General features: G+C 38.9%; 2 protein-coding genes across 2 annotated transcripts; one reads left to right on the forward strand and one right to left on the reverse strand.

The window, feature by feature from the left end:
- The first annotated feature begins 14858 nt into the window (after positions 1-14858).
- Positions 14859-19122, forward strand: LOC113350150 (branched-chain-amino-acid aminotransferase-like protein 2). The gene is made up of 19 exons (XM_026594240.1): positions 14859-15081; positions 15336-15434; positions 15523-15594; positions 15735-15827; positions 15960-16097; positions 16175-16233; positions 16349-16451; positions 16538-16726; positions 16823-16923; positions 17045-17099; positions 17179-17265; positions 17403-17454; positions 17585-17670; positions 17898-17951; positions 18053-18136; positions 18235-18306; positions 18447-18527; positions 18676-18711; positions 18891-19122. The coding sequence occupies exons 1-19, from the start codon at positions 14995-14997 to the stop codon at positions 19017-19019; spliced, it is 1677 nt and encodes a 558-aa protein (XP_026450025.1). The 5' UTR covers positions 14859-14994; the 3' UTR covers positions 19020-19122.
- Positions 19123-19819: 697 nt separating this feature from the next.
- On the reverse strand, positions 19820-24497 carry LOC113350154 (glutamine synthetase leaf isozyme, chloroplastic-like). Its single transcript, XM_026594247.1, has 14 exons — positions 24352-24497; positions 22761-23023; positions 22527-22566; positions 22328-22431; positions 22181-22229; positions 21913-22019; positions 21621-21708; positions 21408-21536; positions 21114-21188; positions 20954-21007; positions 20829-20866; positions 20540-20699; positions 20384-20444; positions 19820-20215 (listed from the first exon to the last, which is right to left on the reverse strand). The coding sequence occupies exons 2-14, from the start codon at positions 23015-23017 to the stop codon at positions 20076-20078; spliced, it is 1302 nt and encodes a 433-aa protein (XP_026450032.1). The 5' UTR covers positions 23018-23023; positions 24352-24497; the 3' UTR covers positions 19820-20075.
- Positions 24498-25152: the final 655 nt, after the last annotated feature.

The following is a 25152-nucleotide window of genomic DNA, read 5'->3' on the forward strand; positions in this document are numbered from 1 at the left end:
CTCCTGACCAAAACTTGTTGTTCGGTGGTAATAGGTAAGACATATTTATACAAGTCGAAGTGAAACGTACTCTGATCTCGTAAAAAATGGAAACAAATGAGTAAATGGGAGGGGGTGGTAACCGGTAACGCCTGGAATTGATGTTCCATAATGAAGGAAAGCGTTTCACCATTACTCCCGGTATTTACTAACCGCCTCATTCTTATGACACTGTCTTGTAACGGGCGTAGTGTACGCCGCATGCTGTAAACCGCCAAACCAATACCCTAATGAGCATCCCCCAGCTTGTGACATGTGTTGATGTCTCGAGTTTTTTCGTGGAAAACATGTAGCAGGTTGCTGCTGTTTGGCAAGTTGAGCTTCGGAGACTTGCCGGCTCGGTGGTGACTCTCGACGGTCGAGATTTGCATCTTGAGAGGAAGGGTAGTCGTTGATTATTGCAACCCTTCGTTTGGTAGCCAGCAGCATGAAAGCATGGCCGGCATGGCTTTGACATGGTTAGGCGTGGCCAAGTTTGGATTTTGGCATAGTTTAGGCATGGCCAAGAACTAGGGTTTTGGCATAGTTTGGGCGCGGCCAAAATTAGGGCTTGGCGTTGGGCCAAAGGTTGCCACGCATTAGCTGGTGACCTTGGACGGCTAAGATCTGCATATTAAATGGAAGGGTGGCCGTTGATTGTCGCAACCCTTCGTTTTGGCATCCAACGACGTGGAGGAAAGGCTGGCATGGTTTTGGCGCAGCGGTGCGGCTGGCATGGTTGGCATTCCCTGGCGCGGAGATGTGGCTGGAACGGCATGCCATTGGCACATGTGGAGTGCTGGCATGGTTGGTATGCTTTGGGCGCAGAGATGTGGCGCGTCATGTCATTGGCACATGCGGCATGGTGGGCATGCCTTGGCGCGGAAAGGTTGCACGGCATGCCATTGGCACATATGGCACTGTTGGCGTGCCTTGGCGCGGAAAGGTTGCACGGCATGCCATTGGCACTTGTGGTACGGCTGGCATGGTTTAGTTTTGGCCAAGCTAGGATTTCGGCATATTTTAGGCGCGGCCAAAACTAGGGTTTCTGCATAGTTTGGGCGCAGCCAAAATTTGGGCCAAAGGCTACCACGCGTTAGCTGGCGACCTTGGACGGCTAAGATTTGTATCTTAGATGGAAGGGTGGTCGTTGATTGTTGTAACCCTTCGTTTTGGAAGCCGTGAAGGAAAGGCCGGTATGGCATGGTTTAGGCGTGGCCAAGCTAGGATTTTGGCATAGTTTAGGCGCCGCCAAAAACTAGAGTTTTGGCATAGTTTGGGCGCGGCCAAAATTTGGGCCAAAGGCTACCACGCGTTACCTAGCGACCTTGGACGGCTAAGATTTGCATCTCAGATGGAAGGGTGGTCGTTGATTGTTGTAACTCTTCGTTTAGGCAGCCGTGAAGGAAAGGCCGATATGGCATGGTTTAGGCGTGGCCAAGCTAGGATTTTGGCATAGTTTAGGCGCGGCCAAAAACTAGGGTTTTGGCATAGTTTGGGCGCGGCCAAAATTTGGGCCAAAGGCTACCACGCGTTACCTGGCGACCTTGGACGGCTAAGATTTTCATCTCAGATAGAAAGGTGGTCGTTGATTGTTGGAACCCTTCGTTTTGGAAGCCGTGAAGGAAAGGTCGATATGGTTTAGGCACGCCTTGGCGTGGAGACGTGGATGGCATGGTTTTCCATTGGCACGGTGGCGCGGCTCGCATGGTTGGCATGCCTTGGCGCGGAGACGTGGATGGCATGGTTTGCCATTGGCACGGTGGTGCGGCTGGCATGGTTGGCATGCCTTGGCGCGGAGAAGTGGCTGGCATGGTTTTACATTGGCACGGTGGCGCGGTTGGCATGGTTGGCATGCCTTGGCACGGAGACATGGCTGGCATGGTTTACCATTGGAACGGTGGCGCATCTGGCATGGTTGGCATGCCTTGGCGCAGAGACGTAGCTGGCATGGTTTGCCATTGGCACGGTGGTGCGGCTGGCATGCTTGGCATGCCTTGGTGCGGAGACGTGGCTGGCATGGTTTGCCATTGGCATGGTGGTGCGCCTGGCATGGTTGGCATGCCTTGGCGCGGAGACGTGGATGGCATGGTTTTCCATTGACACGGTGGTGCGGATGGCATGGTTGGCATGCCTTGGCGCGGGGACGTGGCTGGCATGGTTTGCCATTGGCACGGTGGTGCGGCTGGCATGGTCGGCATGCCTTGGCGCGGAGACGTGGCTAACATGGTTTGTCGTTGGCACTGTGGTGCGGCTGGCATGGTTGGCATGCCTTGGCGAGGAGACGTGATTGGCATGGTTTGCCATTGGCACGGTGGTGCGGCTGGCATGGTCGGCATGCCTTACGCGGAGACGTGGCTGGCATGGTTTGCCATTGGCACGGTGGTGCGGCTGGCATGGTCGGCATGCCTTGGCGCGGAGACGTGGCTGGCATGGTTTGCCATTGGCACGGTGGTGCGGCTGGCATGGTCGGCATGACTTCGCGCGGAGACGTGGATGGCATGGTTTTCCTTTGGCACGGTGGTGCGGCTGGCATGGTCGGCATACCTTGGCGCGGAGACGTGGCTGGCATGTTTTTCCATTGGCATGGTGGTGCGGATGGCATGGTCGGAATGCCTTGGCGCGGAGACGTGGATGGCATGGTTTGCCATTGGCACGGTGGCGTGAGATTTAGGGTTTGGTATGTATGAAAATGATGTCCGTCAATACTAAGGGTTCTGTCGTGGAACATGACACATGTATATAAAAAAAAGGTACCCTGATAATTCTTACGTAAGCATGTTGATTGATTCAATAAATGCACTAGTGGTCGTAGTGACGTCATGTCAGATGTAAGGTTTTACGATTTTAACCCTAAGCTAAAAACCACCATCAACACCGGCAAAATAATCTGTTCACATTAGAGCTGTCAATTTCTAACCCGGCCCGTTGGTTGGACCTAGCTTGGCTTGTTTTAACCCGGCTCGGCTTGGCTTGTTGTCTAAACAAGCCGGGTTAGGGTTGTCATATCTATCCCTAGTAAAAACAAGCCGGGCTAGGGTCAACCCGCGACCCGCCAACCCGTCAATTTCATGTGAGTTACTAATTTAGGAATTTTAAGTTACTAATTTAAGAATATTAGGGTTTTGTGCTAGAAATCAAAGTTCATATTTCCTTAAATGATTTAATACAATCCAAATTTCATTTGATTTAGGGTTACGGAGTAGTGTTCCCTCTGCCCACTAAATTTTTTATACATTTAAGTGATTTTACGTTTCAACCACCCCATTTAACAAGCCAACCCGCAACCCGTTAGATCCAACCCATCTAGGACTAGGGTTGGGGTTTTTGGCTTGTACATGAATAGTACTAGGGCTAGGGCTGACCCTAACCCGTCCATGGCTTGTCAAGCTAGGGCCGGGTTGACCCTAGCTTGCCCCGTTGACAGCTCTAGTTCACATAATACTACTGTGACCCTAGGTAATATTTTTGATCTATTTCTTAGATAAAATGATGGTATGTACGAGTAAGATTGAAATAATTTGTTCTGATGATGTACTTAAAAGATGATTTATTTCATAGATAGGTGTTTTTTTTTCTTTATGGATCTGATGGTCAAGGCAAAGTAATTGGTGATGCTGAACTTTAGGAGAATGCTATCGATGCCTGGGAACTTCGGGTTCTGGGTATCTTATCGTGGTCAGACTCTAGATAGGACAACTTATATAGTTCAATCTATTTTTCTAAAATGTTTTTGGAGATAGAATCACTTCAGCTGGAAATTTTAAGGGATCTTCAGTGCTTTATATGTACTTGCATCAAAAAAGTATTTCTGATTGTGTTTGGCCATTTTTGTTGGGTTGCAAGACATACATACTCAATAAAAGGCCCTGATGCAAAGCCATCTTGAAAGGAGAAGACTTGAGGTAACGGAAATGGATTGGTTGAACTTCTCTTTTTAAAAAATAATTGAAAAACATCTCATTTCGCAACTAAAAGGCGAAATTCTGCAGCTGAAGTGACTGAGTTTGTTGTTGCCGTCGTCCAGAAAATAAGCAAAGGAAGACCGAGTTGTGCATTCCTGTACTTGACAGCGAAGGTTAAATCTTGAAACAATAGCTTTTATTTTACTGTTAATGTGAAATGGATTGGTATTTATGAACATGGAACTAACTGGATACATTTACTTCCCTCTCTTTGATATGTATATAGTATACCGTATGCCACTTTTGTTCATGGATGGTTCTACTTCTCCGGTATCATATGTCAAAGATTATTTGTATTTTGATTTCATCTCACTCTTGGCTTGCAGGTTAATGGTTTTGTACAATGTATTCAGTATGCCACAACTGTACATTCTGTAACTCTGATGGCTCCACGGAAGTTGCATGTTAACCGTTTGAGCATATATATACATTCATAAATTGCTTGAGATGTTTGCTTCATCCATGGCATGATAGTTTGTGTTTAATTGACTGCATGAGAGAAAGAAATTGATGTAACCTTGTCTGTCTTAATTGGGGTACTGGAATGTTAGTTTGTCCAGGTACTATATCCTTCTATGTTTGTTGTTTTTTAAATATCCTTCTCTATTTTTTGTTTGCGTGCTTCTGCTTGAGCATTTACATTTATGGAAGGAATACCAATTGGGTGCGTCCATTTCTTATTAGTCGTGAAGCAAGTCTTGATATACAAGGGACGGATGAAAATCATCATGAGGACAATAAGAGAGGAAGGAGAAACGGATTATGTTGCAGTTTATATAAACTTTCATATACCGGAGCATTCCGATAGGGGGATATATTTAGTTTACCATGTGGAGTAATACTGCATTAGGGGCTTGGTATGGTATTAATCTTAATCTGTACAAGAAAGGTGTGTTTTGTGAAATTATTAAGATTTTAGACTACCAAAAGATTGAAAATTGAATTTAGATGTCAACTTCAATACTGTAAATTTGTATTTAGCTGCACGATTTAAGTTCTTGGTTATGACCCAATAACAACTGATAATAATGAAAGGTAGCCAACAAAATTAATAGTATTGCACTTTTCAATTTTATGTAACTTTTGAAATTTTCAGATCACCGGGTTGACCTAAAATGGTTAGTATCTGAGCTTCTTCTTATTCGAATTTTTGGGTTGATCATTGGGTTTGGTAGTAACACATTTTCTTTTATTTTTTTAGCAAAGAAGTGGAAAATTTATTGAAAGTAAAACCAAGTACAACTGACTGACTGATAGAACACAACCCAAACAAAGTACAAACTGACTGATGAAAGAACAAAGGAGAAACCCTAAAACAAACCACTAATACTTGCTTTCAGCTGCTAATATACTAGCGATTACATTAGGAGTCTCTTCTAGCCAAATTTGAAAACTGATACTAGTCCTAGCTTGTTTTGCTAGTTTATCTGCTGCATTGTTGCAAGATCTTGTCTTGAAAGTAACTTGACATGACTCTAACTTTTGTAAGAGATCTTGACAATCTAGAATAATATTTTGATCTTCCCACATAAAACATTCAACACTATCATTACAGCTTCTAATAACTGACCTATTATCCCCTTCAATGATGACTTTTTGGAACTACATTTCGTTGATCCAATGTAGAGCTCTGAGCAGCACCAAAGCTTCTGCTTGATTCACATCTCTGGATCTTGTTGAGTAGGCCATTGCTGCCAAGAACTTCCCTGTGGAATCACGAGAAATTAAGGCAAAACCAGCATTAGTATTATGGGAGTGAAAAGAAGCATCAATATTAATTTTTATCCAAGTTTCAAGAGGTTTTATCTATGTCTCTTGATGATTGATGCAAGTTCTATCAAGGTTATTATACTTATTTTCAGGTAAGTGCATGTTTATGCTATTAATGTAAGCTAATATTTTATGCACTATGCTCCTAGGGTGATACGACTTATTTTCATGCACTTTTTCACATTTGGCTTTCCATAAATGCCATAATGTGCAAGCAGCTATGCAAGTAAGATTGCTATGATTTTCCTCCAGAGATTGATTGTCAACAAACCAAGATATAATCCATTCCTTGGTTGAGTTATGCAAGTTTTTAGAGTGATGAAGGGCTTCTGAAATGCCAAACCAAACTACATCTGAGAATCTGCAACTGCAAAGTATATGTGTGCCGGTTTCTTCTTCCTCATTATAGAAACTACAAAGGCTGTTAACTTCTTTCTTGTATTTGCTAACTTTCATATTTACTGGAAGAATACCATAACAACATTTCCATAAGAACTGTTGGACTTTGTAAGGGACCTCCAGGTGCCATAACTTTAACCATTGAGATTCTTGCATTGGGTTTATTCGTTGGTGCTGATTTTGGTTCTCAGTCTTTATTAGTTCTCTGTAAATAGAATTTGAAGTAAATATGCCACATTTGTTTAAAGGCCACCTCAGCTTATCTTTGCCATTACTGGGAATTCTGGTGAGAAGTATTTCTTGTATCTTCTCACTTGTGAAGTGTTCTTGTAGCTTGTTCATATTCCAACTTTTTGTATCTTTATCAATGAGATCTGAGACTATGATATTTATATTACCTTGAGAATTCTGGGTTGTATTTGAATCTTCTCTTTTGTAAACATATGTGGTTATGAGCACTAACTGAAGTACCATCACCTATTTCCCATATGTAATGTGACTTTACAATTTTGAGTCCTTGCTGAATACTCTGTCAGATCCAAGAACTTCTCTTTTTTAAAGTATCATCTGATAATAATTCCTTTCCTTTGGAAATATCTTGCCTCCAAAATTTATACCACATAGCATGTTTCTAATGGAGCAATCTCCATGCTAGTTTGGCTAGAAGAGATAAATTGACAGCTTTCAAATTCTTGATACCCAATCCTGCATATCTTTTTTTTCTGTTGATTTTCTTCCAACGGATGCTATTTCCTCCCTTATTATTCTTCTTGCTCCAAAAATAATTTCTTTGTATTCTTTCCATTCTTGTGATGGTTTTGTTTGGTACTTCAAAAAGACCCATTTGATAGTTTGCTGTAGAACTGAGAGAAGCTTGAATTTGTGTAGTTCTGCCAGCTTGAGAAGTTAATTTTCCTTGCCATGTCTGTAATCTACTTCCCATTTTATCTACTGCCGAATCGAAGAATTTGTCTTTGCTTCTTGAAGTTTGCAAAATAGTCCCCAAATACTTTTATTTTTCTTCCATTTGCTTCATCTGCAGCATTTATATGAAGTCTGCACATTCCTATTTGCTTAGATTTTTGATGAAGAAAACACTAGATTTTTCCAGGTTGACCATTTGCCTAGAAAAAGAAGTAAATTTCTGAATTAAAATCTTTAAGTTGTTGATGGTTCTTTTTGTAGCTTTAGTGAACAGAATGCAGTCATCTGCAAACAACAAGTGAGAAAGTGTTGGTCCTGTTTTTGCTGGGATGACTGGTTCAATGATGTTTTCTGTTGATGCATTTGTGAGAAGCCTGCTAAAACCTTCCATACAAAGAATAAAAAGATATGGAGATATTGCATCACCTTGTCTGAGCCCTTTTGAGGGGGATAACTAATTCATGGGAGATCCATTAACAATAATTGAAATTTTTGTTGTGCTGATGCAGTGATGAATCGGTTGACACCATTTCTGAGAGAAGCCCAAATGAATCATTATTTCTTGCAAGAAGTCCCATTAAATCCTATCAAATGATTTGGTCATGTCCAGCTTGATTCCCACCACTCCCATATTAGCTTTAGTAGTCTTCATATATTGCATCATCTCATGTGCAATGATAACATTATCACAGATACTTCTTCCTGGAACATAAGTTGTCTGCCATGGTGATATGATCTTGTGAAGAATTGGTTTTAATCTGACTGCTAGGATTTTGGTGATGGCTTTGTAAGTAATATTGCACAGGCTTATAGGTATTAGATCATTTGGTTTGATGACTATTTCTTTTGTAGTAACACATTTTCTAAGCAGTAACTATGTTTTTCTAAATCCGATGTTGTTGCAGGAAGAGACAAAGCTACGCCACACCAAATTAAAAATTCTAAGGAACGGGGCGAGGCGCAGCCGAACCACACCCAATTAAAAATTCAACACCAAATCAAAAATACACGACGGGGCGAGGCAAAGCCGAGCCATGCCCAATCAAAATTCCTAAGGGACGGGGCTAGGCGAAGCCGAGCCATACCAATTAAAAAATGCACAACGAGGCGAGGCGAAGTCGTGCCACACCAAATAAAAAATTCTAAGGGACGGGGCGAGGCGAAGCCGAGCCACACCAAATAAAAAATACACGACCGGACGAGGTGAAGCCACATCACACCCCGTAATATATGGTTAAGAAAAAAGATGCCCAGCGCGTAGCACTTGCACAAAATCTAGTCTATAATAAGACATCCAACGGCTTTTAGGTGCGCCCTAACGGAAGTTGTCACGAAAGTGACTTCGTCACAGTAGGACTCAAATCCTTAATGAACTCCTGATGGGCTTTGAATCGAGATTGGTTTATTTAATAGTGAAAACTGCAATCACACTCATTTTTCAGATTTCTCCCACTGTGAAACCCACACCCAAAAATCTGAAGGCGCGCACCCATTTTTTAGGGAAAAAATATTCTTAAACCCAAAATTATAGAAATTAATTTTTATCGGGTTCTTTCTCTTTCTCCTCAGATCAGAATTCCACAACGACTCAATCAAGAAGACGAAAGAGAAAGGTGGAGATTTAGGGTTTCGTCAAATCAATCCAGAGATTCGAAATTCAAATTAGGGGTTTTTTCTGTATTGATTGATTGATTTCTGGAAGAAAAAAAAAATAAATTGAATCAAATGGCTTCTTCTTCATCATCTTATTTGGGAATCATATGTAGTGGCTCGATTCTGAAATCATGTATTGAATCATCTTCATCATCTTGTACTTGCCTTCATTTTCAGAATCATCAGCATCTCAAATTCAATCAGCAGAAGCAGAAGAGGATCATATGCTCGACTTTGATTAATGATTACAACAGCATAAGAGCTGTAGTGAGTAATTGCTCGGCATCAATCTTTTATGCTGCTACAGATGTTATTTTTTCTGATTCACGAATGTTAATAAGATGATCAATTTCTATACATACTACAGTATTTAGGTTCTTAGATGTTAACATCAATTAATTGTCTCCTGGCAGATAGACTGTTCAACCATTACTCTTGTTTGTCTCCTGGCAGATAGACTGTTCAACCATTACTCTTGTTTGAGTTGATCTCACTAAAGTTTGGGTGCACCATGACAAAAATCAACCCGGAAGAGGAATAAGAAAACAACCACCGAATTAAAATCTTTTAATAAAATTAAAAACTAAAGTTTCATGTGAATCCCGGGATAGATGGGTGCGTTTTTAGAAAATTAAAGTGGGGATGAGAGCAACGGAAGAAATATCATTTCTGGTAATTAGAATGAAGATTCTATATAGATAACCTGATAATTAAAATGAAGACTCTATATAGAGAACCGTAATTTCGTCTTAATATTCAGAAATTATATTTCTTCCATGGAAGATATTGTAGAGGTACTCCTTCACCTTGCAATCGGTAGTTGAAGAAAAATAATTCAAGCAGCTGAATCGGTAGATTTCAAACAGATCTATTACGAACAAAAGACAACAAACAATGGAAGTTATAGTCTCTCTTTTCACGATTTTTTTCTCCCTTCGTGAAACTCTTTTCTGAATTGTAGCTTATGGACCTTGGTGTAATACAGTAAAGAATAACATGTAAACCTAGATGTATGTTGTAGGAAATGGGTTGAATCTGGTATTGCAGTTGCAGCTTAGATAGAGGAGATGATATGGAGTCACAACTGGTGTCAATTTGAAGAAGCAAATGAATGAATGGGTATTGTTGTGTTTCAGGGAAGAAGAGCTTACAGTTGAAATTGATGTTGTAGGATTTGATGTGATGTTGGGGATATAAATGAAAGGGAAGTGACTGACGAAAATGGTGGTGTACTGGTGAGCTTAAGGAAGTAGTGGAATACGCAACTGCTGAGAATGAAACGGAAGTTGTGGATGTTACGCAATACCAGATTCTAACAATTTGCATTAAGTGTTAGTTTATGGTGTACGCAATAAATTTCTTATATTGTATTCTAACAGTACTGGTTGTCTTAGAGCATCCACAGTCACGACCAAATTTGAGGACTATACTCAAATTTGGTCTCAAAACCAGCCGTAATGGAACGGACTAAAACCATATTTAGTCGAGATAATTAGGGTTTGGGACCAAATCTGGTCGCCAACCCAGACTAAATCACGTTATAGTGGGGCGGAGGTATTGTGAGCGTATGAATCCAGGCGAGAGTCTAGTGAGCGCATCACACCGGGGGTTTATATAATCAACGTATGATATTGGGGCGGAGGTAAAACTAGCGTATGAGTGAGGCGCATTTATAAACACCGCCGGACCAAACGGATGTAATACATACGCCCCAGACCAAGCGTAATTGTCTTATACGTCCCAATGGGGCGCTGTTTTAATGTGCGCCTGGTTGGGGCGCTGTTTTAATGTGCGCCTGGTTATTTGATGTTTAACTTGTAGTGTCTAATTAAGTACAGTGCAATTAAGTACCAATTAAGTACTAATTAAGTACCAATTAAGCCAATTAAGTACCAATTAAGTACTAATTAAGTACTTGATGTTTAACCTGTTTTAATGTGCGCCTGTTTTAATAACACTTTAGCAATTAAGTACCAATTAAGTACAGTGCATGGTCCATACACTGTTTTATCCACCAACAAGACCACACGTCTTTTTGATGTTTAATTGTGGGGCATTACATGATTATACCTAATAACACTTTAGCAATTACTAATCAAACCCAATAATTAAACACAGCTCACCAGGCACACTTTGTATTTCCGTCCCACCCAGACGCACTTTATATTTTCGTTCCACCCAGACGCAATTTCTATCTCCGTCCCACCAAACGCACTTTCCATCTCCGTCCCGTGTCCGGCGTGAATTATACCTACGCCTCAATCAAGCGCGCATTATACCTCCGTTTCATTAAGACGCATATTATAAACACGCTCCATCAGGAAACGTGGGTATAAGTTCCGTCCCGCATCAAGCGTGGGTATAAGTTACGCTTCACCAAATTTTGGTCTTCTCCCACTACGCTTGAACACACAGAATACCAAATTTTTTTGGATTTTAGTCTGGCTTTTGGTATTTGGTTCGTCTCATGACTGTGGTTGCTCTTAGCTCACTCTCCCAATCCCAAATCAAAGATTCTAACAATTTGCAAAGCTATCGTACAAACTAAAAGTATCGGGAATGACTATCTCTAACACCTCTCAATGAATCGTTCTCACCTCCACGGCTCCACTATAAGAAATTTATCATGTCTAGTTTTCATTCAAAATTTCTTCCCACATTATGCAACATGTCGGCGTTGTTGGTTGGGAAGCTACTGATGTATTGATGTTGGTGTTGGTCATAATGGTTGAATAATTTGTTATGAAGTTGTGAAAATGGATGCATAACTTATTATGCATCTACAAATTTGCTGCATAACTTGTTATGCAGTCCAGAAAACGGTTGCATAACACGTTATGCAGCAACTTTTTTGCTGGTACTGAAACCAACTAAAACAAAGACTGCATAACTTGTCATGCACCTACAATAATATCTGCATAACATGTTATGCAGTCGCGAAAATGGGTGCATAACCTGTTATGCATCCGAAAATATGGCTACATAATGCATTATGCATCGAGAAAATTACTGCACAGTCTTTTATGCATCGAGAAAATAGATACATAATGCATTATGCATCAATTTTTTATGTAGTTACGCACTAATACAATGGATACATAACTTGTTATACATGCATAACTTTATTATGCAAAGGCATAATTTGTTATGCAGTGGAGAAAATGGTTGCATAATTCGTTATGCGTCTGCAGAATGTGCTATGCATCATTTTTGGTGGCTGCATAATGGTTATGTATCAAGTTTTCGAAAATTTTGCCTAAAATGATGATCACCTCCGATTTTTTCGTGAAAAACAAAAAATTGATATTCTTGTTTGTACTCATTGCATAGCTCTCTTAAAAAGATTTCCAACGATAAAAAATTTATAAAATTCCAAGGCGCGGATTTTTAGATATGTTATATCCAAGTTGTGTTGCCAATTATACCCCTGATGCATAACCCGTCATGCGAATGCATAATCCGTCACACATAAATTTTTAATAATTTCATATAATTATGGGTGTCACGGAACTAAAAATTAATTCTGGGCTTGACAATGAGAATATTTTTTTTTTGTGAAAACTACTACCACACCCATTTTTCAGATTTTGGCCACTGTGAAACCCACCGACCAAAAAGTTCAGGGGCGCACCCATTTCTTCGGTCAAAATTATTCTTAAACCCAGAATTTTCAGAATTTTGTTTTCGTTTTTCACATTCTAATCTCCTCTATTTGTATCTCTCTTTGTGTCTCTCCATATCTAAAGCAATGAAGGAATAAGAAACAAATCAGAAGAAGGAATATAAGAAAATCAGAAAAGATGTTTTCTCTCATGGCGAACTAAACAGCAGATCTAAAAATTGATGGAGAAAGATCATGATGATGGTGACTGCCGATGGGTTGCTGAAGGTGGTAGAAGACATGGGTCGTTGTTGGATATCGATTCTATTGGAAAAATGCTTGAGGCTCGATATATTGGTAACTTTTGCCATTAACAAGAGAAGGAAAGAGAGATTACTTTGTTTTCTTGTTCAGCTTGAAAAATTGAATCAAAAAAGTTCAGGAAAGAAATGGAGCGGATTTAGAGAAAGTACTGTAGCCGGAGTTGGGAAATTCTGCCGATAAATCAAGCAACTGACGAGACGGAGATGGTAACTGAATCGAAGGTTGTTGCTGTGGCCGAACCTGGATGAGTTGCTACTACAAGTCGAGAAGGTTCAGAAAGCGAGAAGTGTCGTTGTGGTTGGTGTTGGTTATGGCTGAGAACACATGAACGGACAAAGAGAGGAGGTGTTGGCTGATTGTGGCAGCAATGGATTTTGTGTTCTCGAATAGCTGCTGGTTTGGTGCTCCAAAGAATCTGAAATGATGACGAGATGTAAAAGCATGGAGTTCTGATTTTTAGCTGAACGGGCAAAGAGAGGAGGTCGAAGGTTTGGAGGCTTGATGAATCTCGTGTTGGCAGGTGAAGAAAGTTGTAAGAATGAGCTCATAAAGCAGTAAGGACACATCTCCTTTACGCACAAAAACTGAGCTTCAGCTGGTCGATACATTTCCCGAAAGAAGAAGTTTTAAGGGTCAGAAAATGAGAAGTTGGTGGCTCAATGTTGTGTTCGATATTGATGGTATCTCTGGTGTTGGCTGAACTTGTTTTTTGTGGATCGAAATGGAAGCTGTTAGGGAGTGTTAATGGCATGAAACAATAGCAGACGAAGATTAAATAAAAAATTAAGCTTTCATTGAATCTTGTGTTATTAAACATTCAGCTGCCAGTGGTGATGAGTTTTATCCCAATTTAGTTGTTGATTGATTTATAAAGCCAACTGTGAAGACCAAACTGATGGGACTGCAAAAAACTCTCACCAAAATTAACACGAGCGAGTTTTTTTTTTGTGCTTGACGGGAAAGTGATAATGTTGATCATCGAGAAGCCTGCAGCTAGGTACTATGTTTCCGTTAGTTTGGAAAATATGTTGGATGGTAAATATATATGAGGGTGCGCTTGTTGTCCGAGATCGAAGATTCTGATTTTTGCCGAGATATAGATGGGGAGATGTGAAGTTGGTGGCTAGTTATGCATAACATGTTCTTATGACTGCATAACATGTCATGCAGTCGAGAAAATGTCTGCATAATCTTTCATGCATCAATAAAATAGCTGCATAACCTGATATGCATCCAAAAATATGGCTACATAATGCATTATGCATCATTGTTTTCTGTATCCACAAAAATCAACCAAAACAGTGGCTACACAACTTGTCATAGATGCATAACTTGTTATGCAATCGAGAAAATGGATGCATAACCTGATATGCATCCAAAATATTGTTACATAATGCATTATGCATCGAGAAAATTGTTGCACACTCTTTTATGCATCGAGAAAATAGATGCATAAATTGATATGCATCTGTAAATATGGATGCATACTGCATTATGCATCAATTGTTTTATGTACGCACTAAAATCAACCAAAACAATGGTTACATAACTTGTTATAGATGCATAACTTTGTTATGCAGATGCATAATTTGTTATGCAATGGAGTAAATGGTTGCATAGTTCGTTATGCGTCTGCAGAATGTGTTATGCATCTTTTTTGGTGGCTGCATAATGGTTACGTATCAAGTTTTCGAAAATTTTACCTAAAATGATGATCATCTTCGATTTTTTCGTGAAAAACAAAAATTTAATATTCTTGTTTGTACTCGTTGCTTAGCTCTCTTAAAAAGATTTCCAACGATATAAAATTTGTAAAATTTCAAGGCATGGATTTTTAAATATGTTATATCCAAGTTGCATTGCCAATTATACCCCTGATGCATAACCTGTCATGCGGATGCATAATCCGTCATGCAGACATTTTTAATAATTTTATATAATTTTGGATGTCACGATAGCCAAAATTAATTATGGGCCTGACAATGAAAATATTATTTATTTTAGATCTCCCCTAATTTTCCAAAAAAGGGTTATCCACTTGTCTTTGGGACCGAAAAACCGGGACCAACCCCAGAAATAGTTTGGCAAAGGGAACATCGTAAATGTCAAAATGACAATGACCATCCGACCGGACCCGCATTGGTAGAGAGTCATACACTATTCTCTTAAAATAAAGAAAAAGATGCTTCTGAAGTAATCATAAACTACTGACACATGGGAAAGTGTGCCCTTTGATCTCACTTTTAGATTAAGATTAGATTCTTTGTAGTCAAATTTAGTCACATTTCTCTATCTCAATTCCTAGATTTCCCTTCAGCATAAGTGAGAATTCTTGAAATAATGGAAGACAAACAAGAAGTAGAAGTAATACATTCATGGTCAGCTCCAAGATCTCTCAGTACTAGTCTTATGTACTCTTTTTCTCAGGTACTCAATCTTTCCATAATTAGTAAAATTCATGATCATTTTGTTACTTGCATGTTAATTATGTTGTAATTTTGAAATCAGTAGTTAATTCTGAGGTATGGGTTTTCACTAGATAGTTTAGTTTCTGGCAAAAATATGTACTTCAGTCAAATGATACTAGTTTACAAAAAAAATCACTTTCAGAAAGAAACTTTGTCAAAGTTTGATAAGCAAGTAGTTCTTGGTTGCTGATTTTTATTTTTATTTTGTTGTAGAGGGATGATATTGAAGTTCTTGATGAACCTCTTTATGCGCATTTTCTTCGAGTAACGGGTGCGGAAAGGCCGTACCGAGATGAGGTTCTGTTGAAAATGGTATGTTTATAAAGGAAGCAAATTGTTTCATGCTTTCTTTTTGCTCTTGTAAGGAGGTTAAATGAACTAATGCTTTGTATTGGAATAGGATTCTGATGGTAATAGGGTTGTGGAAGAAATGATTTTTGGCCCTGGAGAAAAACGATACCGCTTTTGCAAGGTATATTTGAAGTACAAAGAAATTTAGCAACAAAACTTACAAGTCTTTTGTTAATGATGGAACTTTTAGGTCTTCGGAGGTAAGATCATGCATCTGAAATTCTTAGTGAATCATTTTGTGTTTTACATTATTTACCACAGCATATAGCGAAACAAAGGGTACCAGGATTGTCGAGTGATTTGATGAAGAAAGGGAAGCACTTCATATTGATACGCAACCCTCTTAATATTTTGGTATAATTTTCATAGAATTAGAATTCTCATTTCTAAGGAACCACATATCTGTATGACTGTCTTGGCAGTAGTTCAATTTACGTTAGCTGTGGAGTATTTTGGCTTATGGATTCTTCTGTTTATTCATGTCAGCCTTCATTTGACAAAGTTGTGCCACCATCATTTCTTGAGCTGGGTTTAGCAGAGCTAGTCTCCATATACAGTGAACTCGATGACCTTGGGACAGTTCCATCTGTCATTGATGCCGAGGACCTTCAACAAGATCCAGAGGTAATTATTTCTTAACTGAAACAATTCTAGTGTCGAGTTCTACAGTGTGAATTAGTCTCTTGGTAATTTATATGTAGGCTGTGTTGCGTGGACTTTGTGAAGACTTGCGCATTCCATTTCAGCCAGCAATGCTCAAGTATGGAAATGCTATTCTATTGTATACCAAACAGTAATCATAGCCAATTGCTCGTAGGCCAGTATTCTGTGTATTATATCAATATTAATGATCAGTTCTAATTTGAACATTTCAGATGGGAAGCGGGTCCAAAACCTGTAGATGGACTTTGGGCTCCATGGTGGTACAAAAGTGTACACAAGTCAACATGTTTCAAACCCGTGAAGGAGTATCCAACGGTGTGTTTCTTCTTTACCGTCAGAAAAGGCTACGTATAAGTACATTCATGTTTTCCATGTCTTTATATGCGTGATACCTTTTTCAGCCTCTTCCACCTTCGTTATATGACCTGTTAGAGGAAAGTCTTCCTTTCTACAACATGCTGAGGAAAAAAACTAGGCGGACATGTTCAGTAATTGGACCGTCATTACCTCTTCCTCCACTACCTGTTCCTGCCAATGATAAGATTCTTGTCTGGGTAGGGAATGAGATTGTACCTCGTGATAGTGCAAAGGTACTCATGAATGCACTTCTATATTAACTTCTGGATGCACATTCAACAGAATTATGTGTCTTCTCTGCCTCACTCTTTCTATTTAACTGCTTAAAGGTTTCAGTGTTTGACTCGGTTGTCCAAGGTGGTGATGCCGTGTGGGAAGGACTTCGGGTTTACAGTGGGAGGGTTTTTAAGCTTGATGAACATTTGGACCGGTAGGTAAAATTAGAATATTATCTTTCTGTCTGTTGACAAATGTGTACCAGTTGCTTCATCATAAGTAGTAGCACCCAATCATTTTTTCATTCATCTTAAATTGTTGCTCATCTTTTACAGGTTATCTGATTCAGCTAAAGCTTTGGCTTTTGTTAATGTCCCAACACGTAGAGAGGTGAAAAAACCCCAAAATTATGTAAATCTAGAATTTCAAGAAATTTATATATTCTGAATTATGAAATCTTGGTGTGCAGATTAAGAAGGCTATCTTTACAACTCTCATTTCAAATGGCATGTTTGAGAATGCACATATCCGGCTCACTCTAACACGCGGTAAAAAGGTTAAATCTTTTGGAACCTTTTTTTTCTTTTTAGACAAAGGCAAATTCTAAACCATTCATGTGATTTTATCTTACACTTTCAGGTTTTATTGTTGTCTCTTTACGAATTTTGGGCACTTATCTTTTCCTTTCTACAGGTCACCTCTGGAATGAGCCCAGCATTCAATCTGTATGGATGTACCTTAATCGGTAAAATATGTCCATCTCCGTGACTATCATTTCATTTCATTCTTTGAAAGTCCAGCATTAGCTCTTGCTGATATCTATTCTTGAGCACACTTTCTTCTGATGAAATAAGTATTTTCATATGAAAATGCAGTGCTTGCTGAGTGGAAACCTCCTGTTTATGACAACACAAGTGGAGTTACTTTGGTGACTGCTACCACACGTAGGAACTCACCAAATGTGAGACTCCTATAGTACTTGGTTGCGTCAATTAGATGCAAATTTATGCTCCAATTTATTAAGACATGGCCAGATAGGCTTGTCTTTCAAGAAAAATACGTATAATGCACTTGTTGTCGTTTACTATAAAGGAAGAAGCAAAGTTACATGTTTACTATAAAGGATATCATCCACTTGTTGTCGTTTCAAGTTTTAATTATTAATCATTTAGCTTGCCCTTTTCTCAGAATTTGGATTCGAAGATTCACCACAACAATCTTCTCAATAACATTCTAGCAAAGGTTTGTCCCTGCTTTCAAAGTGGAGACATCTATGTTGTCCAGCAGCAATGCAACATTTACATGATTTAAAGATGTACCCCTAACAATTTGAGCTGGTGCAGGTCGAAGGAAATTTAGCGAAGGCAGATGATGCGATTATGCTAGACAAAGATGGTTACGTTTCAGAGACAAATGCCACAAACATTGTGAGGACAAACAACTTAAACGTCTATAGCCTTTCCTAGTTGGCTATTGATCATTTAAGTCTCCATATTGATGTGTTTTGTTCTGTTTCATGACGCAGTTCTTAGTGAAAAAAGGCAATGTGTTGACTCCACATGCTGATTATTGCCTACCTGGCATTACCCGAGCAACGGTAAGCTTCATAATCCCCAGACTCATAATTTAAAAACATAGTTTGTTTTTGAGGGCGGTTAAAAACGTAGTCTGCTGCTATAAATAATTATGGTGGTATCGATCAGATCATTTATTCATCAATCATTTCTTGAGTTACAGGTTATGGAGCTTGTGGTGAAAGAAAATCTTGTCTTACAAGAAAGACGAATAAGTCTATCGGAGTTCCACACTGCAGACGAGGTTCATTACTAATTCTCTTTGGGCTTTACTACTTGTCGTGGGAATGTGCCTACTACGATTTATTTCATAATGCCTTGTTTCTTAAGATTTCATCATTCACAAATTTTCTGAAGACTGAATTGAATAACATAAAACATTCAAATGTCAGGTATGGACGACAGGAACAATGGGAGAACTTACCCCGGTAAGACACTCCAAAAGCCTTAACCCAAACATGCTTCTACTGAATCTACTCTCTTATCATGGTCATCTGTAGTTTGCCTCTTCCGTGGGATTATGTCTTCAATGGTGTACATGTACTTGTTACTTGATTTTTCCAGTTCAAACTGCATTTTTTTAATGAAAAGGTTGGATATTTTTTAGGTCGTCATGATCGATGGACGCGTTGTTGGAAATGGAAAAGTAGGCCCTATAACACGGCAAGTGCAGAATGCTTACAAGAACATGACAGCAGAATTAGGTGTTCCCATTCCCATGTATACTAAGGCCTAATTTAGTCCCAAACGTTGTAGTAATTTTTAGTGCCTATTGATGCATTTCCTGTATCCTTGAACGACTATTTGGTAATAAACTATTACAAGTTGTTACTTATAAATGTCCGTCTCCAAGTTATTTTCTTCTTGTGGGAAGCGTATCTGCAGAAGATCGGCGCTTTTCACCTGGTCACCTGTGAAGGTGTAAATAAGTAAAATGTGTACATTATGAGACCAACCTAGAATCTGCACCTCATATTCTTATCCATTGAAAGTATGTAGGAAAAGTCTGGAACTGTTTTATAAAATTGTAGGGTGAGGTGGGACTTCCCGTTCTTTACAAGATGCATTTCTAGGAAGCTCTACTTCTGATTGTGCTGTGCAAATCTGGATAGGAAGAAATGGGCTAACCTTGGAAAGTAGGGGGATGTGGAAATTTGTTTTGGGTCAAAATTTGAGGGACATTTGAGGGACTTCTTATCTAATGCACACAGCTGACACCCTCAGCTGATAGTTCTGGCTGTTTCGGATAATTTTTAGTATAGTGGTATTGGCAGTTGACATCTTTTACAGAACAATGTTCCTAGTTCCTAGTCAGCAGTCAGTCCTGTAAACCCTCTGTCTTGGCGCTCATGCCTAATATTTATGAAACTAATATTTAACTCTGAAACTAATAAATTACTCGCTGAAACTAATATTTGTGATGTACCCATTTCATTTCTGAATTTTTCATTTATCTAAACGCATATGGTGAAATTTTGAACCTACAAACATCTCCACAGAACTGCGGGGTAGTAGGTCAAGTTTCCATAAAACTAATGGTGCAGTAACAATGTACAAATCCATGAATGAAAGAAAAAAAATGTTCAAGAGACCATAGAATGATTAAAATGTCTTGCCTCATAGGAGTTTTCTTTTCCAAATGCTTGGACATCAAATACTGCCAGGAACACCATTTACAAGGGAATGTTTCTCCAAAACAAGGACGAAAACATAGAAAGAACTAGATGCTACATCTGATCAAGCATTTACTCCATATCACAAGGTCCCTTGCACCGATATTTTTAACAAGTTATTAAACCTTCATTTTGATCTTCTGGGCAGCAAGAGCTTCAGCCTCGAGTGTTGGTTCCCACAATAAAGTACTTTCTGCTAGCAGACCTGTCACGACATATGGATCCATGTTTGAAGATGGGCGGCGATCCTCTAAGTAACCTGGAGAAAGAGAAACATTTCAAGGATCATAATAAACTCTAATAAGCATTGCCAGTACCTATTATCAGTTCGGTTCAACTTTCCGAATTCGAGCCTGAATACCAGCTTGATAAACAGGAGGTAACTGCCTGAATTAAACATAAAAACAGCAAACAAATTGATATACACCTTTTCCTTCTTTCTCGGTGTCACGTCCAACACGGATTGAACAACCACGATTAGCGACTCCCTGCAAATTAAAATTACAGGGGCTTCTTAGACAGATGTTGTAAAGTATTTACTTCTGTTTTGCTAGAATTTGATGTTTTAAGTTGCTAAACATACCCATGAAAAGGTGTTAATGTCGGCTGTCTCATGCTTTCCGGTCAACCTTCGTTCATTTCCTTCTCCGTAGGCACTAATATGCTCTTTATGGCGAAGAGACAGATTCAGAATTGCCTTCTTTATCACGTCGAATCCTCCTTCCTCTCGCATGCTCTTAGTACTAAGATCACATTGATCATAATCCAATATTAACACTAAATTTGATTCATAATGTAAGGGAATTCTTCATAAAAACATCTCAACTCAAGTCTCAACATCCATAATAATGGATGGAATAAAAGATACATACCTGTAGTTAGTATGGCATCCTGCACCATTCCAGTCACCCTGTAAAATGATAACAGCGGGACACACTTATCAATCATTTTCAAGTGATGGTTATAGTCAAGTGCGGAAATGTGTATGACAAATTACCTCAATTGGTTTAGGATCAAGAGACAGAACAACACCAGCTTGTTCAGTAATTCTCTGTCAGAGAAGCGAAAACAACATGAGGATAAAAAATAGAATGTTTTAAGTTTCTTCTTCACGTTGAAACTAATATATTTCTTCGGAATGTAATTAGGTGAATTACCTCAAGAATGTATCTAGAACACCAAACATGGTCTCCAGCTTCAATGCCCACACTTGGACCGACTTGATACTCCCACTGCATTAGGATTTTGTCTATTAATAGCGATGAAGAATATGAAAATGGTATTGAGAGCACATAAACTTACAACTGTTTTTAAATCCAGACTGCTAAATGCCAAGTTTAATTTACATTTCATGTATTTGTAATAGCACATTCACTTTATATCTGGATTCAGGCATGTTTGGTGATGCTATATATAAGAAAAAGGTATGAAAGAGTAGAGAGAGAGAAAACCTGGCCAGGCATGACTTCTCCATTAGTGCCACTGATGTTAATACCAGCATATAAGCAAGCTTTGTAGTGAGCATCCGAAATGTCCCTTCCGAAGGATTTGTCGGCTCCAGCTGCACAGTAGTAAGGACCCTGAGAAAGAAAGTACAAATGTTAATGACTCATCAAAGAACTGGTTAATAAATACTGAATCACAAAAGACACGGACAAGGTTACCTGAGGACCGGGGAATCCTCCAACTGGCCAACCAAGAGGCCACTTCACATTTGGTTGGAGCAGGGTGTATTCCTGCTCAATACCGTACCTAATTTCCAGCAACCATGTAAAGTAAAAATTGATCATTTGAGCTATAAGCATAAGTTAAGCATACCAAACAACCACATATTTGTTCATTAGTTAGAGCCTAAGGAGAATTCTCCAAGTTACAAATATCACCCACACACAACTGAATTTCCTTAAGCTTGTCACTGTTCAAACTTGAAAACATCCTAAGTTGTGAAGAAATTACCATGGGATTTCGTCAATGACCTTCTGATTACTAAAGATCTGAGCAGCTTTGTAACGTTTGTTTGTTGGAATTGGCTCCCCTTGTGGTGTGTATGCATCGCATATAACCTACATATATTCCACAACAGTACCTTAACAAACTGAAACAGGTTCCTTCTGTGCTATATATCATTCATCAAAACCAATATTCAAGAACATATCCAAACTTCTGAACCATGTCTCTTTTGTAACAAATCGTGTTTCTTACAGAAGTCTATACAGATACTCACCAAGATATTGTTACCACCCCTGAAAGGATCCTTAAAAATCGCTTGAGGGCTGTAGAAAGTAACAGAAATTACAAATACTAATTAGCAATTTATCATTGAATATTAGAAATATGTGGTATTTTCATTTTCTTCAGTCATAGACCATACTATAAAATCACTTCACTATCCTCTCCTGGTGCTTGTCCAGTACTTGAACCGTCATAATTCCACTTGGGAAGGTCAGCAGGAGATTTAACAGGCTTTGAGATAGTCTGAAGAAAATATCAAAATACAATGAAACGATGTGTTAGGTATGAGCTTCTATAACTTAATGTTGGAAAAGCAAAACACAGAAGTATGAACATACCCTTGATTTGCTACGCATATCAATTCCTGTTCCACCAATCCTGAAGATCAAAAAATGTTCAAGTGGAAAAATCACAATCAGATAACACTTGCATTATTACATGCCAGGTTTCAGTTACAAAAGACAATTAGTTTTAAAACTATCAGGAGTCATTAAGTTTTACTACAACTAAAAAGATAACAGAACATACACTTCCACAGTTCTACTCAAAGACAAAAGGATACTAATATTTACCAGATGTATTCGGCGATGATCTTATCAGTGAACGGTGTAGTATCCAAATTTAATAGATCTTCCATTCTGTTGATGGTACCGTTTTCCGATTTAACAACCATAACTTTGAATTTAGAAGCGTTTTTAGTAAGTCCACTTCTTTTCTGGTTAAACGTTAGAGAACCCCACATCTTTGTTGTAATTGGGCTTGCAGCATTTGTTGTTGTATTTGTTATCTTCATCTGACATTGCAATGAAGGTGCTAAAATCTGTGCCATCTTCACCTGCCAATAATTTGGCCAAAACATTTTAGCAAAAAAACTACAACAAACACAAAACTTGGGGAAATTGAAAATTAAAGAACATTAACCTTTAATAAAGTGGAAAACTAAAAAGCTTAAAACTAGGTCCAACTCAAAGGATAACTCACAAAATTTTAAGACTTCAAAATATCATTGGCAAAAGATAGATGATTTCAATTGTAGCTTACATCCATTTGTATAGCTATAGCATCTCCTAGAACTTGTCCTACTTAAACTACAACTCTAGACTCCTAATATAAATGATTCTACTTATACTCCTGTCTTAAACTATTCCAATTTGATCGACAAAAAAATTCCTTGAGACAAAGGACCTCTTTAAGAATTCTAGCCGATGTCTAAGAGGGAATGCAGAAATATAGTATCCATTTTCCAGTTATTTTCTCAGCATCAATTTTACTCACACTTAAGAATAAAAATGACTACAACATTTGGCATTAAATAATGGTGATCATACACAACAATGTTGTGGCTGGCAATCCTTCAAAATGCCTCTCATCCCACATGTATTTTATCCATACCTACTTCACCCTTGACGTACATACTATATACTGCCTCATTTCAATTAGTACCACATGGAGTGAACTTGTATTAACATTCCGAAACTCTTAAAGAAATCAGATCCTTTCACATGCTATATGATGCAGATTCAGAGTGTGATTTAAGTGACAATGTTACAAACGTTGAGTAGAACATCCTCACCAAAATTCAGTCCTTTTTAAAAATTGTAACAACCTGTCACTTTGGCTGTGATAGCCAATAGCTTAATCACTGTCGGATATTGACAGTGATAATTGGATTGGCTCTTAACTACAGCCAGTAATTACACGGTGATGCAGTTAAGTTTCCGAAACACACTGAATTTTGGCGAAGAATATTCACTCAACATGTCGATCATCCATTTAGGCCCCAAATGGTATGCAGAGAACATTATTAGCAAGCAAATTTTCGTAAATGCAAAACTCTGCAGTTTGAAGTCTTGGAATAAGCAAAAAACTGCAGCTCAACAATTCCTATCAAGCATGGCCTTAAAGAGACTCTTTTACTAGAATCTGCTGAAAAAACAGAAGATACGGAGCTATCTCTTTGTAAAGGTAAACAAAATAAGTAGTGTGACTGTCAGATTCCGACCAAATGGTTCAGTTAGAATCACTTCAGTAAAGTGTTCACAGGAGTGTCAGACCCAGATATTATTTCGGATTATACCAAAACAGAAAGATCATTAACTACAAAGTACAAACAGAGATCTGACACATTCCGTACTTAGTAAGTAGATACTAATTAAGACTTACCGGAGATCGGGGAGAATGGCCGGGAGATGAAGTTGGTTTTGGTTTTGAACTATTGGGACTTGAAGTCAATGTAGTGCAGAGTTTCAAAGAGAGAGAGAGAGAGTGAGGTATGGAAGGGGAAAAGGTCGTGTAGAAAAGAAGGTTTATAATGAGAGGGAAAGATTCTTTGGCTTTTCCGTAGTAGATAGGGGTATTAATTTGGGTGGAGGAAAATGGACTTTTGGGGTACTCTTTTAAGACACCAAAGAGTTTTTTAACCTTAAAATAAGATAAGGCTTCTCTATCGTATGTCATGCATCATGATTCAATATTAACCTTTGGATTTTCATGGACCTAGAATGCAAAAAGAAACCAAAGCCATGCTTCAAAAAAAAAAACAAATCCACTGGCTAGGATTTGAGATGATTATGATGAACCAGAAAGTAACCCATGATGCTATACCGGGAGTGTGAAAATTTATAGCAAGCACATTTTGAGGCATCAGTCCTGATGTGTGTGTAAATATTACCCGAAAAAACTCATCCTGACCGTACCCGCCCAAGCCCGTCTGTACTTGAAATTGTCCAAAGTCTGTTATGGCCCGTTGCGGGCTACCCGGCCTGGCCTGGATTAATTTATTGGGCGGTCTCGGGCTTTGCGATTAATTATGATGCCCGGCCTGATACCCGGCCTGGTGCCCGGCCTGAAAGGCTTTTATGTGCTATTAATCATTTAATATCCTCTTAAAAAGACTTAAAAGTTACAATTTTATAATTGTCAATTTTGTGTCAAGAAAAATAAAATATATAATTGTTTTTACTT

The sequence above is a fragment of the Papaver somniferum genome, chromosome 2 (genome assembly GCF_003573695.1).
Source record: "Papaver somniferum cultivar HN1 chromosome 2, ASM357369v1, whole genome shotgun sequence".
NCBI lineage: Eukaryota > Viridiplantae > Streptophyta > Magnoliopsida > Ranunculales > Papaveraceae > Papaver > Papaver somniferum.

Excerpts from the sequence above, each read along its gene's own strand:
- LOC113350154 (XM_026594247.1), bottom strand. The coding sequence starts at position 23,017 with ATGGCACAGATTTTAGCACCTTCATTGCAATGTCAGATGAAGATAACA. Across the intron at positions 22,432-22,526 it reads ATATGCGTAGCAAATCAAGG|ACTATCTCAAAGCCTGTTAA; the intron begins GTATGTTCATAC and ends TATTTTCTTCAG. Across the intron at positions 22,230-22,327 it reads GATAGTGAAGTGATTTTATA|CCCTCAAGCGATTTTTAAGG; the intron begins GTATGGTCTATG and ends TACTTTCTACAG.
- LOC113350150 (XM_026594240.1), top strand. The coding sequence starts at position 14,995 with ATGGAAGACAAACAAGAAGTAGAAGTAATACATTCATGGTCAGCTCCA. Across the intron at positions 16,452-16,537 it reads CCGTGAAGGAGTATCCAACG|CCTCTTCCACCTTCGTTATA; the intron begins GTGTGTTTCTTC and ends TACCTTTTTCAG. Across the intron at positions 17,455-17,584 it reads GTATGGATGTACCTTAATCG|TGCTTGCTGAGTGGAAACCT; the intron begins GTAAAATATGTC and ends ATGAAAATGCAG.